This window comes from Mauremys reevesii, linkage group 4 (assembly GCF_016161935.1).
Source record: "Mauremys reevesii isolate NIE-2019 linkage group 4, ASM1616193v1, whole genome shotgun sequence".
Classification (NCBI taxonomy): Eukaryota; Metazoa; Chordata; order Testudines; family Geoemydidae; genus Mauremys; species Mauremys reevesii.
Window position 1 is genome coordinate 101,261,267 of NC_052626.1, and position 14,399 is coordinate 101,275,665.

Here is a 14,399-nt window from a genome sequence, read left to right on the forward strand (position 1 = left end):
TGATATACCTGAAATGTCATGCCAGGAAAAATGATCTTTGAAGCAGCATTGTGAATGGATACAAGTGGGCAAGAGGGGATTTGTCAAGGAAGAATATATAGATAGATATATGATTTATTACAACATATTTAAAAAAGGGTTTTTAATGAAAAATGGGGTTTATATATTTTTAATGAAGCACTCTAAAAATAAGTTTGGGGCAGTTTTTTATTATTTGAGATTTCATGAGAGGACTCTGACTGCAACAGGTTTCATCCAAGCTCTCCAAATTTATCAGAACATTCTCCCAAACTAAAAACAGTTTTCTGCTTATGTTAAAAATTTTAGAAACTATTTTTCTCAACTTTATTTAAATATCATGTATAATAGAAAATATTGTGTGTCAGTAGCTGAATTTTTTTATTAATCTTTAAATAGGGTAATTCAATGAAATTTTGAAAGTTGAAATGAGAAATGGAACCTGATCTAGATTTTTGAAGTGAGAATAGAATCTATAAGCACATGAAAAGTATTAATGTCTTTTTTGTGAAAATTACATACAAGTGCTTGAAATACCTAAAAGTGTATGTATAAGACAAAACTTGTGTGTAAGTCCTTTACCAGAGAGTGTTTACAATTCTTGTTCTTTTGGTAAGACTATCAACAAGATAGTTGTAAATAAAAGATGGGGCCAGATACTCAGCTGCTGTAAATTGGTGCAGCTCCATTTATTCAGTGGAGCTATTCCAGTTTACACCAGCTGAGAGTTAGGCCTATATGCTTTAACGTCTTTCAGCACAGATGAGATATGGCTGTGGTTGTAATGTCATGCCTAATTTTGGCTTCAGATTTGGAATCAAAGCATGTGGAAAATGCAGGTGAAACCGCTGAAGTAATGAAGTAAAAAACAAAAACATTTCCATCCTGGCCAGTTGTTCTCCAAGACAATGTCTTCTTCCTGAATAGAAAAAAAAAATTAAAATTACAGTAATCATGTTTGTACTCACATTTAAAAAAAGAATAATTATTTCTGCTTCTACGCTAAGTGGAGCTGTTTGGACAGAATACTGGGTCTGATTCATAGGAAAGGATATGTGCAAATTATATTAAGGGTCATATTTTAAAAACATTTGTAGTTTTGACAACACAAGTACCACTGAATCGAATCCTGCAGTCTTAATTTAGGCAAAAACTGCTAATGATATCAATGGGATTTTTGCAAAAGACAACAAAATTGTGCCTATTGTCTATTGCCAATCATCAGTTGGTAATTACCCATGAATATCACAGAAAAGTGGGACTTTTGAATGGATCTAAAGTAGGATAGTGTAGTGGCTTTATACACTAATTCTCATTCCATGCATAATAGACAGCCTGGAAGCATAAAGGTGCTTGTGGGAGAAGCAGATAAATAGACAGTCAAGGCTAGCAGAGTTGATGAAGTACAAGAGGCAAGAAGCAATGTGATAAGATACAAATGCAGATAAATAGGAGCAGGTTAAATTGTTAGTAAGACATTTAATTTATTTTGTTCTAAAGCTTGAAAACACTCTCCAGATTCTGTAAGATGAAAGCTTTAGTCTGAAGGGTTTGGGGGTTTTGCTATTTGCTCAACTGATTTAATAAAGAAACCACATGCTATATGATCAGTTGAATAATTAGGACACTGTATTCCATAAATGCATCTGCAGCATCAATCAAGTAGTTCTGGATAATCCAAATTTCTGCTCCAAATCAATTGTATTTATTTTCCCAAAAAGTGATCAATAGGAAAAACAAAATTAGCTGACATCCTAAATCCAAATTTAAAATAAGGTATTTATATTTTGCAATTTCAAGTGCTCAAAGATGGAAACTGGATTATGAAAATTGATCAGACACAAAAATCTGCTGCATCAATTGCCAAATAAACAAAACTCAGTTAGAAACCACAATGACAGAGGCTGTGTAAAATCCTCAGATAAAACAAACTTATAAAACATTAAATGACATGATCACTTTTTGTATCAAAATGTCCTTTAATTTATATAGGAGACACCATTACACGACATTGCCAGGGTTGCTGGAACAATTTATAAAGTGGAAGTGCTGACAGCCATTGAACCAAATCGTAAACCCTGTATATAATGGAAACCACTTCAAGCCAGGGAGTGCGACAGCACCCTTAGTTCCAGCACCTATGGTCTTTACCAAGCCTCTGACGCACTGTATTAAATATAACTTTACAAACAGTTGTTTTATCATAAGTGTAGCTTTTTTACATCATGCTGTCTATTGTGGATCAGTTAACACTATTGTATATAGATGTATGAATAGGCATGAGCTCTTACCTAGTGAAAAAGGAACAAATGCATCTTTCTTGATGAACTGCCCACTGCTGTCCAAAAACCGTTCAGGATAAAACACTTCTGGGTTACTCCAGTACTTTTCATCAAAGTGTACAGAATAGAGGTTTGTAATTATTGTAGTGCCTTCAGGGATAGAATAACCACGCACAACTGTATCCTTAGAAGTTGCATGGAAAATACCTAACGGAGCTATGTTACAGAACCTTAAAATTTCATGTAGAACTGCTTCAGTGTAAGGCATTTTGCATTTCTCGTCTAAAGAAGGTGTTTTGTTTGGGCCCACGACTAAATCAATTTCTTTATGAACTTGCCCTGTTAGAGAAAAAACCTTTAGTTGCAAAATACATTAATAATTTGTGTTAAGACTAGAAATGCCTTAGTACTTAGTGCAGCACCTAACAAGCTAGTATGGTAGATATTTTTAATTTCCTCTCGTACTCTCATTCCACTGCTGACAGTTTTTTCAAGCCTCAAAGAAATAGTAATTTCACTACAAACTGGAGCCGTAATCTTGATTTCAATGTTTTTCTTTACTCAATAAATTTCTCCTTTCAAGGAGCTCATGAGAATTGGAATAAGTAACATCACATTCTAGATAGCTAAGATGAAGTATATTAAATGCAAAAAGAAAAAATCAAACACAAGAGAAGACCGTGTATAGAAAATTCAGAATTAAGAGCTACTTAATTTTTTATCTAATTATCCCAATGTAGTACATCACATATGTTGTGTAAAATCACCCACCATTTTAAGAATCTTGAAATAGTTAGGCACACTATGGTAAAAGTCAGAGGAACAACTCTAGCTGGATTCTGGATATTTTTTTTAACTTTTTGGGATATAAATTAAACTATTTCTCTTTCAAGCTCTTTTTTAAAAATGAAAAAATATAATTGGATCCTTTAAATCAACTCCACATTGAAAAATCACATAATAGTTTGCTCAACAGAGCAACAGCTCATTTACTCTTTTTTTCCTGATGTACTTTATCAATGTGTTTGCTAATGCCATTAGACAGCCCCTAAATCACATAAAATAGCAGCGATACAGCTTGACTGGCATCAATACAATACATCTAGACAATGAAGATCTATTACCAAGTTCTTAAAATGAAACTAACCTCTCCAATCCCAAAGAAAGTGCATGAGATAGATCAGACCAGAACCTTAGTGCATTTTGTAGTTAACTATTATTTTTGATACATGTTGAGATTCTCATGTGGAAAATGTATACATAAATGCAGGGTATTAATATTATTTACTGCTATGTAAAGAATCTGAACTTGAATCCTAAGCTTATTTTTCTCCCAAGGGCTAACAGAAGTTGAGATCACAGGAGAAATTTAGAGGAGAGGGATTGCTTTGTGTTTTAACAATACAGTGCCTCTTAAATGATCTGGTTGAGACACAAAACTCCACACAGTGCCTAGTTTCAGTCCCCTGTTGGAAGATGATGTTTTGGGGAAGACCTAATGCAGAAGGGAATAAGGCCATATGCTGCCAGCGTTGCCAACTTAGCAACTTTGTCACTAGATATAGTGACTTTTGGGTTTCCCTAGTGAGAAAATAAGTGTAAAAGTGACCAGTGACAAATCTAGCGACTTTCACTGCCAATTACAGTGACATTCAGAGAAAGAAGTCACCAATATCTAGTCACAAAATCATTCACAAGCAGCTCAACAGTGTTAATAAAATCCACTCCATGATCTTTTTACTACATTCTGTTGCACACCAAGTCAACGTCATTACATCTCAATTGAGCTTGTCCTCAGAAGGAATCACATTCCAGGATTTCTTGGGCTGAGATCACTATAATCTGCAGATGAGGAAAATAAGTTTGTGGAAGCTAATTAAATACTTTACTAAAGCCAAGCGCACTTTGGAGAGAGCAGCACATTAGCCAGGGTTTGTTTTTACCCAAATATGTTCTTTCTTGCCACTCAATAGTAGGTATCAAACCCTGTGTTAAAGGAAAAAATGGCTAATGAAGTGGGTAGGGTGGGGGAGGCAGGTTAGCCAGCGAGGAGAGCCGCATGGAGGGAAGGTGGGGTGGAATGACACAGGGGCCTCCAGGAATGAAGCCCTTACTACAGGATCAAAGGTAGAGCTAGCTTGATTTCAGTTCCACTTTACTCCTTCCCCTGGCTTGGCCTGGGGTTAGCTGCCCAGCTGTTTTCAGAAATGAAACCCTGGAAGTGGGGGAAAAAGGGGTCCAGCTAATGGATTTTTGTTTTTAAATCTACTTTCTTGGCTCCCTGCAACGCCAAGCTGAGGTCAGGTGAATGCCTCTTCCCCCTGGTTCTGGACTCTCCCTTTCACTAACCTGTCAGCTCAAATCCAGGCTGACAAGAAAGGAAGGCTCTGCTGAAATTAACCAACCTCAGCCAACCTGGGTTGCAGTGTACAGAGTGCCCTTCCCAATGAGCAGAGGGCTGCAGTTTCCTTCCCAATGAGCATGAGCAGAGGGCACCCTCCTTATGAGTGTACTGTTATAGTTGCTTCCAGTATGCAACAGAATGTAGTAAGAGCATGGAATGGAATATATTAACACTATTGAGCTGCTTGTGAATGATTGTGACTGTACTTGGTTTTGTGTGTGTGTGTGTGTATGTATATATAGAGAGAGAGAGAGAGAGAGAGAGAATTCTCTGGAAATTTTGTTCGGTGACATTTTGGACTCCTTTTGAGTGTTTAAACAGCTACATCTAGTGACTTTTCAGGGTTTGTCTGGTGACTTCCTGCTATGTGCAGTTGGCAATGCTGTATGCTGCTTTTAAGGTAAGAATGATCCTGTATTATGAGGAAATTAAAAGAGAGTAAATATAGCTAGTTGTGAAGGTAATTATTAGCCTTCAATTTTTCCCTTCCATCTCATGCCACATACATACAAACATATATTGCTATCCCCTAGATCTTAGCTGCTGACAAGGTGTAGACATATAAATGTGGAGTTTAGGAAATCCTTCTGATGAAATAGAGGCCCTCCAAAATGTATAAGATATTTTAAGTGATGGTCCCTATGCAATTACAATCACAATTTCTGTGGAATCGCCAAGATGTACAGGAGAGCACGGTTAAACCAGTTAAACAAATGTATGAAAATTAAACACTGAGCAGAATTCTCTGCTGGTGTTTGTTAATGAGTACAGCTTCATTGAGGTCAAGGCAGCAGCATCCATTTACATGAGCAGAAAATTTGGCCCATCATATATAAAATAGCAACTTTTCACACAATAATATTTAAGCCACTTAACTGGCCTATTCCCGAAAGTATTAAAAAGTCTTAGTTCAACCTGAGCACTTACAAGGTTGTGATATGAAAAAACAACACTTCTCAGAAGGTGTGTGAACTCAGAAAGGAAGCTAACTAATGACATTTAATGTTCAAGTTCCTGCACTAAAATGTCAATGTGACCATCTTCAAGAATACATGTTAGCATTGTACTTCAGAACTATGCTACACTGGTTGTTTTAAAATGCTCATATTGTCTTTTTCCCCCCAATAATCAATGTAAATACATATAAGTGCATAGTACATAAACCTGTTATGGATTGATGCACTTAAGGATTAAAAAATGGTTCAAAGAGTTACCCAAAATCTGATTTACACTTTTTTGCTGATTCTTGCATTCTTTTGCCAGCCAGTATTCTGAGTCATCATATTGTTCAACCTACACACAATAAAAGTAAATCTCTCCTTATTTAAAAAAAAGTTCACTGAAGTGTTTACAAAAAAAACCCCTTAAAATATTATCCTAATGGTAACTAGATACCCATTTTATCTGCAGATAAAATAGCATTGGCATGTCTGTCTGCGATACATTAAGAAAGGGAGATAATGGAGTAATGCACACACATTTTTATTTTTATAAGGATTAGTATTGGCAACTCCAACACACCACATTGAAAATGCACTCTAAATTCTCACCATAAAGGCTACAATATCAGTTCCTCAGAAATGACAAAAATTCTTACCTTGAATGTTCGGATAAAGAGCCATAAACAATACTGCCCATCTTAAAACATTTGTTGTGGTTTCTGTTCCAGCGATGATAAGTTCTCCAACAGAGAAAATTAAATTTTTGGTTGAATATGTAGACTCTGGATCATTTTCACTTTGATCCATTTCATCTAAATATGCATCAATGAAATGTTGAGGTGACTGAGGCCTCCTCTTTTTAGAGACACGCTCAATAAGTTTAAGCAAAAAATTATAGACTTCAGCTGCATTCTTAAACAGTTGTTGATGTTTTCCAAAGGGTAATATGCCAATCCAGGGAAAAGAATTATACAAGAACACTGAAGCACTAGCAACTAATTCAATGTTTTCACTAAAAATATCTATCATGTGCTGAAATTCAGTGTCTTCATATGTAAAACGTTCTCCAAAGATAATCAAATTAGTAATGTTTGAGACTGCATTTGTTATCAAGGGTTTAAGATCAAAGGGTCTGCCTTTGTATGTATCAATGGCATCAAGAAAAAACATGGATTCTTCTGAAATTTTGTGTTCGAAGGACCTTTGACCATATCCAAAACAACGAAAGCTGCTTACAGCTAACTTGCGATGCTCTGTCCAGCCTCTACCGTATCTAGAGTTCAATAAACCTGAAAATACATTTTCAACAGTGTTTTATTCATATAATATAATATATAATATATCCTTATTAAACAGATAACAAAACTATGAAAAACAGCAGTCCATTCTAAAAGTATATTCACAAATAGAGATGTCCCAGTGAGGTAATGTTCACTCCAGTGCAGGAAAGATTCAGACGTCTATTTCCTCATTAACGTATATAAGAAATGTGACCCAAAGCACCTGTGTATTCACAGCCTACACAATATTGTAATAATATGCCTCATGGGGTATCATATGAAAACACATCCTACATGCTATTGTAATAATATGCCTTTTGACGTATCATTTGAAAACAAGTAACTTGCTTGTCAATAATATCATGGTGAAATCTATATAGCAAAATTATATGTAAAGGTATTAATTTCTTCTGTATGATGTTATTAGGAAATGTTCAAAACCAGACAGCTCTGCCTAGGAAAAAGTTGTTAAACAGGTCTGTCCTTAAACAAAGGAATGTGTGTTTACCCCAGTTTACATGTAAGTAGTAAACAGGATCTCCAAGACAACCAGGGGAGGAGATAGCAGGAAACAGAACAATTTGCATTTCAGCAAACAAAGGTGGGGGAAGAAAGAACATGGAGCTTCCTTCACCACCAGACTCCAAGTGCCTTCCTCACAGCCTGAATAAACTTTACTTTGAGGGGTATTGTTCAGGAGAATCCACTTCAGAGATTCAGTGGATATAAAAGAAAGGGTCAGAGAACTCCAAGTTATCACTTTCACCTAAGATGACAAAGGCTCCAGAACCTCTGGAAGGATCCTGACCAAGGAGAGAGTAGGTCACACTCTTGCTAGAAGATTGTGAGTGAGAAAGGCCATCTTGAACAAAGCCTTCAACCAAAACTTGCTAAAATAAGTTTTAGATGTGTGTTTTCACTTTTATTTGCTTGTGGCCATATCTAACTTTATCTCTTATTCTTGAACTCACTTTAAATCTATTAAAAACTATTGATCTAAACCAACAGTGCTGTGTTTGTACCCAAGTGAATGTCAACTCCAGTTAATGTAGCAAACTGGTGTGTTTTGTCTCCTTAAAGAAGCAAATTAACTATATTATTTCTTTTAACTGTCCAGGAGAGAGCTGAACATTATAGTAAACATGATTTTGGGAAGTTTCAGGACTGGAAGTGTGTTTGGGTCACCCTGCAAGTAGTAACCCCGACTGGTGAAAACCAGTGTGGGGCTGTACACAGGCTATGGTGGTCAGAGCTGCTAAACCACGGGTGTATAACACACAGATACTCAGGGTGTGACCTGCATGACGGTAGGTTAGTTGTGAGCTACAACAGCAAATATTGCAAAGCACTCAAGGTTGCAGGGCAGGCAGTGATAACCCCTCATTGGTCTGGACTGCACTCCAGAACATGACATGTATTTATTAGCAATTCCGTCAAATCCTGATGAGAGTTATGTACATCTCTGTGCAAAGATGGGATAACAGACACTTTGTCTCTAGGACCCAAAGAAAAAAAACACCAGCAAAACAAGAAAAAGGTAAATTGTTTTAGTTTCAGAGTGATAAGTTGCACGGTGTATATGTCAATGAATACAGGATGGCTCTGGCTACAGATAGGTATCACCTTTATTTACCCACCCTTACCTACAATCTCAGAGTGTCAGGCACTTGGCTTCTTAATTATGCTATAGCAATTCATTTTTATCTAATATAAAGGCCTTCCTGTGTAATACAGAATGGGGTTGGGGTTGGGGTTATGCTCTTATTTTTTTATATACTGACACACTTTTAGCTATGGGAGAATATTTAGAAGAGAAGGTTATTCACCTTGTGCAGTAACTGAGGTTCTTCAAGATGCGTGTCCCTATGGGTGGCTCCAAGTCAGGTGTCAGTGCATCCCGGCACCATCAATAGGAAATTTTCTATAGCAGTGTCTGTCAGGGCCACGTGTGAGCAGTAGTCATCTTGCGGTGAAGTTGGCACCTTGACTAGCATGTGCGCAACCCAACACCCTCGGTTTCTTCTCTACCATAGAGTCCTCACTGAGAACTCTGAAGTAGAGGGGAGGAGGGGGGGGTAGATAGTGTTCTTGTTGAATAGGCCCTGATGAGGGTTCTGTTTTGAGTTGTTCATAACACATCTAGATGCAGTTGGAAATCCATTTCGATAGTCTCTGAGTGGATACTGTAGAGCCTTTGGAACACTCTGTCTTTGAAACAAAAATCTTTGGGGATTTTCGGAAGGGCTTTGTTCTGTCCAAGTAAAATGCTAATGCACATCGGATACCCAACATATGTAGGACAGTCTCTTGTGTATTCGCATGAGACTAGGGATAAAACATAGGTAGGTGAATCGGTTGATTGATGTGGAAAGAGGATGATATTTGGGGTATAAATTTTGGATGTGGTCTCAGTGTGACTGTCCTTGAAGAATATAGTGTATGGGGAATGAGCCATAAGCCCTCTATTTTTCTTTTGCGGATGTAATTACAACCAGGAACACCATCTTCATCGATAAGTGGAGAAGGGAGCATGTGGCTAGTAGCATGAAACGGGCTCTGGGTAAGGCTTTTAAGCACCAAGTTTAAGTCCCATAGTAGCATGGGTTCGCCTATTTCTGGGTACACATTTTATATGCCTGTGATAAAACGTTTTGTCATCGAGTGTGCAAATACTGATACGCCATCAACCTTATGGTGAAAGGCGGTAATTGGTGGTAGGTGTACTCTAGCTAAGCCTGTGGAAAGCCCTGAGTTCTTTAGTTGTAGTATGTATTCCAAGCCTAACGAGAGTGGTGCCTTAAGTGCAGATACGTGCTTGTTCTGGCAACATAAGGAGAATCTTTTCCATTTTTGGAGGTAAGTGGTACATGTGGTTGGTTTTCTGCTGTTTACTAACACCTGTTTTACTTGTTCCAAACAGGTTAGCTCATCATGGAGGAGCCATGCCCTCACTTGAAGTTTCTCCAGGCTCAGGTGGAGGACTCGACCTTCATCTTGTGAAACAAGATCCTGTCACAGAGGGAGATTGTGTGGCGCACAGATTGCCATGTACTTCAGGTATGGGTACCAGGTCTGCCTGGGCCATGTCAGAACTATAAGTATGACTTTGGCTTTGTCAGTCTGTATCTTGTGTCTTACTCTTGAGATTAGTGGTATCGGTGCGAATGCGTACAGGAGAGGAGCATCCCATCAGATGAGAAAGACGTTCCCCTACGTCGTGGTCCCAGGCCTACTCATGAGCAAATTTGTGGACATTTGTTGTTTCGTGCTGTCACAAATAGGCTGATGAGTAACCCCCACATTTGGAATATGTGTTGTATGATACTGTCATTCAGTTCCCATTCGTGGTCTCTGCCTTTGTGTTCTGGCAGCCTGGAAGGTGTGAAGTGGTAATGGTGATGTTGTGATTTAAGCATCAATTCCATAATTTTATGGCATCTATGCATAGAGAATGAGAACAGGGTCCTCCCTCTTGATTTATGTAGAACATACATGCAATGTTGTCTGTCATGACTCTTACTATTTTGTTTTTTATCATTGGGAGGAAGTGACTGCACACGTTGTGAACCATGTACAGTTTGAGCAGGCTGATGTGTAAGTGTGTCTCTGGAGGAGACCACTTCCCTTGGATTGTATGCTGATTCAAGTGTGTGTCCCAGTCGATCAGCAAAGCATCTGTTGTGATCAGTATGAATGGTGGATCCTGTTGGAATGGGATCCCTGATGGGGCTAGCGAAACCCAATCATATTATTTCCAAAACCCATTGATCCATGGTGATGGATGCCCAAGTGTGAATAGAATGAGCACAGTCAGTGACCAAAGATCTGGGTATGTGTAGATGGCACTGGTTGTTGGGAGAGATCGTTCAAACCCTTGACCAATGTTTCAAAATTGTGTCTTGCCCAATGGTGTCTGGGACGCAGTAGGCTGAGACTGTGGGGTTCAGAGTCTCTGTGGGCATTGTCTCTGTCTCTGGAAGTCGTAAGGTCATTGTCTTTGGAAAGTACTCTCCTGGCCACGCTGGTATGGTTGATATCTTCTCCGCCTGTTCGAAGGTGTGTATATGCCTAAGATGTGGGGAGTTGTCCAGAAGTCCTTCATGGAGTGAAGGACCTTGCCTGTTTTGGCCAAGAACAACTTATCTCTGTTGAAGGGGAGATCTTCTACTTTGTAAGTCCTTCAGATTCTGGATTTTCTATGCACGACTATCGCTGTGGCTGTTGTTTGTACAGCCATGTCCACCATGTCGAGGGATGCCTGTAGTGCTGTTCTTGCCACAATCTGTCCCTCGTTAAGGACTGCCTTAAATTGTTCCTTCCTCTCCTTGGGGATGTCGTTAAGGACCTGTCTGAGTTTCGTGTAACTGTCGTGGTCATATTTTGTGAGGAGTGCAACATAATTAGCTGTGTGAAATTGTAGAGTTGTGGATTAGTATACTTTGTGACCGAATAGATCTAGCCTCTTCCAGTCTTTTTGTCTTGTGGAGTGGACCTGTACTGGGGTTGTCTTCCTCTTTGATTGACCACGGTTACCACTAATGAATTAGGGTGAGGGTGTGAAAAGAGGAAGTCCATTCCTTTAGTTAGGGACATAATATTTCCTGTCAGCTCTTTTACATATCAGGGGAATGGTGACTGGTGTTTGCCATGCTATTTCTGCTGGCTCCATTATCACATCACTAATTAGCAGTGCTATTTTGGACGTAGATGATGTGTGTAGGATCTTTAGAAGTTGATGCTGGGTCTTGGTCACTTCCTCAAATGGGACGTTTTAGCTATGTGCTTCATGCCGGAACAATTCTTGGAATTTAAAGTCATCTGCAGCCATAGGAAGCGGTGGCATGTCAGCCTCATCCAGCAATGATGATGAATTATGGGCAGGTGATGTGCCTTGTTCCATTTCCACTTCTCTGTCATCCTCCATTTCCTCAGGGGCCACTGACAGCTCCTGTACTGAGGTTGTAAAGGAACATGGTGTCTCTTTTGAGGTCTGTTGTACTGATTCATGTAGGCTGCCCCTGTGTCCCATTACGGCCATTGCATCGGGAATGACATAGGTGGACACATCCATGGGTGTCTGAACCATGGCTGTATATTTCGGCCTCAGTGGTCTCTAGATCTCATATGTCCCAGCATTGGCCTGGTACCGGACAGTGAGGAGTGGCACGATGAAAAGGTGCCCTTCTCTAGACTGTCCTCCTCATTGCTGGAGAATGGTGGCATGATGCTGTTACTACCGGTGAACCTTGGTACCGTATAGTGGTGAGTGTGGGGTGGAAGATACTGCCATGTCCTCCTGTTGTATAAATTGGTACAATACCAAGGACTTAAAAAATGTCAGCACCAAAGGGCACGGCCCTGAAGGCGCTGTGGTCAGAGATGATTATTTATGGGTTATCTTGGTCTGTGCTGGTGGTGCCAATGTGTTGTAGGCACCGGAGGTGGAGGCATTGGCATTAAAGGCTGTGGTACTGTTGCCTTCACTGGTGTTGATGGTACCATGGAGGAGGAGTTTGGCTTGTGTTTGCCTCTCGACTCCTTAACCTTGCTAGTAGGGCCCCGGTGTGGGTGGTGCTGGAGGTTCCTGGTGCATCAAAAGTGCTCACTCTTGGTGTAGTTGGCACTGAGGATAGCGAACTTGCAGGAAACTGTTTTCTTTTCAACGGTTCTCGCTGCTGAGGCGATGTCTCTCTTCTCCTTGCTTTCTTGGAGTAGTGAGTATTTGATGTTTCTGCCAATGACTTGCCTGGAGAGTCCCTGATTGGGGAGTTCTGCTGTCCAGATTCAGAAGCTGATTGAAGGGATTTCTTCATAAGAATGAGTTTAAGTTGGAGATCTCGATCTCTTCTGGCTCTGGTTTTAAGGTTGCTTCGGTGAGCGCACTTTTGTGGTATGTCCAACTCACGTAAGCAACAGACATAGAGTGAGTGGCCATCAGAAATCGGCATTGCAGCCTTACACAAGGAACATCTTTTGAAACCTGGTGAGCCAGACATGTTTTAATGTCCCTTGTTGAGGTTGTTTTTAAATGGAATAACTAAAGATTTTTTTTTAAGGGAAACAGAAAAGGCGATGAGAAATATCTAGACTAGTAACTTACTAAACCTAACTAACACCAATAACTGCTAACTAATTCTAATTATTTATTTAGGTTGCCTTTCGACACCGCTACAGGGCTCTGTCTCAGGCCGAGGAAGGTTGAGAAGGAACTGAGGGGGGGGATCGGGTCACGCATGCTAGTCAAGGCGTCAACAGCACCGCGAGACAAATACTGCACATGTGCAGCCCTGACGGACACTGCTACCGAAAATCTCCAATTGACGACATCTGAAGTGGAGCACCCAGAGGGACAGCACTTGAAGAAGAATTCTTTCTTATGGACCCAATGGCTGACAGTGATTTCCTACCCTCCTTTTTTCACCAACCGATTTCTTCTGATATGGCATTTTGTGTTCCATACTGCTTATCTCAGAGTACATGTTATACCAGTACTCCATAATCTGCACAACCTAATAATAAATGTTCAGATTTAGTTCAAAGTGTTAGTTTTTAGAGTCCTGCATGGTTTGAAACCCAGTTACTTGTGAGACTGCTTCTCTCTGTGTGTGATTCTGCTACAATAGCTATCAGAGAAGACACACAAGTCAGAGATCCCTCAGTATAAAAGAGAAACTGATGATGGCAGGGCATCCTCCAAGAAGAGACCTTACTTGTACAGCTCGGTCCACCAGTGTGCATTGTTAACCCTTTGTGTTGACTACAAAGCCCATCTTTTCTCTTGGGTATCTAGGAGGTAGTGAGTTGATGGGACAAGAAATACTGCTTTGATGGTAAGGTTGTTATGTGAATACTAAATTTTATTATACTTCTAGGCAGTTCAATAGATTAAACCAGTGGTCCCCAAACTGTGGGACATGCCCCCCAAGGAGGGTGCGGAGGAACATTTGGGGGGAGGGTGCATGGTGGGGCCCGGGTCAGCTCCCAAGAGGGGTGGGGAGGAAGCAACACCCAGCCCCGCTCTGCCCCCAGCCGCAGCTCCACCTTGGCCCCTGCTCTGCCCCCAGTCCAGCTCCGGCCCCAGCTGCAGCTCTGTTCCAATCCCAGTTCCACTCCACCTCCAGCCAATCTCCAGTTCCAGCCACAGCTCCACTCTGCCTCCTGCTCAATTCTGCCCTCATTCCCTCTCCATCCCTAGGCCAGCTCTGCCTCTAGCCCCAGCTTCTCCCTCATCTCCAGTTCTGCCCCCAGCTCCACCATCAGCCCAAGCTCCTCTGCTGAGCCAACTGTGCAGTAATGGAGGGGGGATGAGGATAGATTCCATTACTGGTAAAGGGGGAGAGGGGGTGCAACAGGAAATGTTTGGGCACCACTGGGTTAGACATTTTAAAAATGTACTACTGTTTTTAAACTGAATTTTAGACTGACAATTAATAATATAAAATAATAAGTTAAGTGAACTCAGATGACAAAATGC

General features: G+C 40.2%; 1 protein-coding gene across 2 annotated transcripts in view; it reads right to left on the reverse strand.

The window, feature by feature from the left end:
- Positions 1-442: 442 nt before the first annotated feature.
- The window catches only part of LOC120403720 (vitamin D 25-hydroxylase), a 45,496-nt gene continuing 31,539 nt past the window's right edge, over positions 443-14,399 (reverse strand). For both annotated transcript variants that reach the window (XM_039535242.1, XM_039535244.1), the window contains 3 exons: positions 6,302-6,934; positions 2,310-2,639; positions 443-937 (listed from right to left, as the gene is read on the reverse strand). In XM_039535242.1, coding sequence (XP_039391176.1) covers positions 762-937; positions 2,310-2,639; positions 6,302-6,934 — 1,139 coding nt within the window. In that variant the 3' untranslated portion in view covers positions 443-761. The remainder of the gene's footprint in view (positions 938-2,309; positions 2,640-6,301; positions 6,935-14,399) is intronic.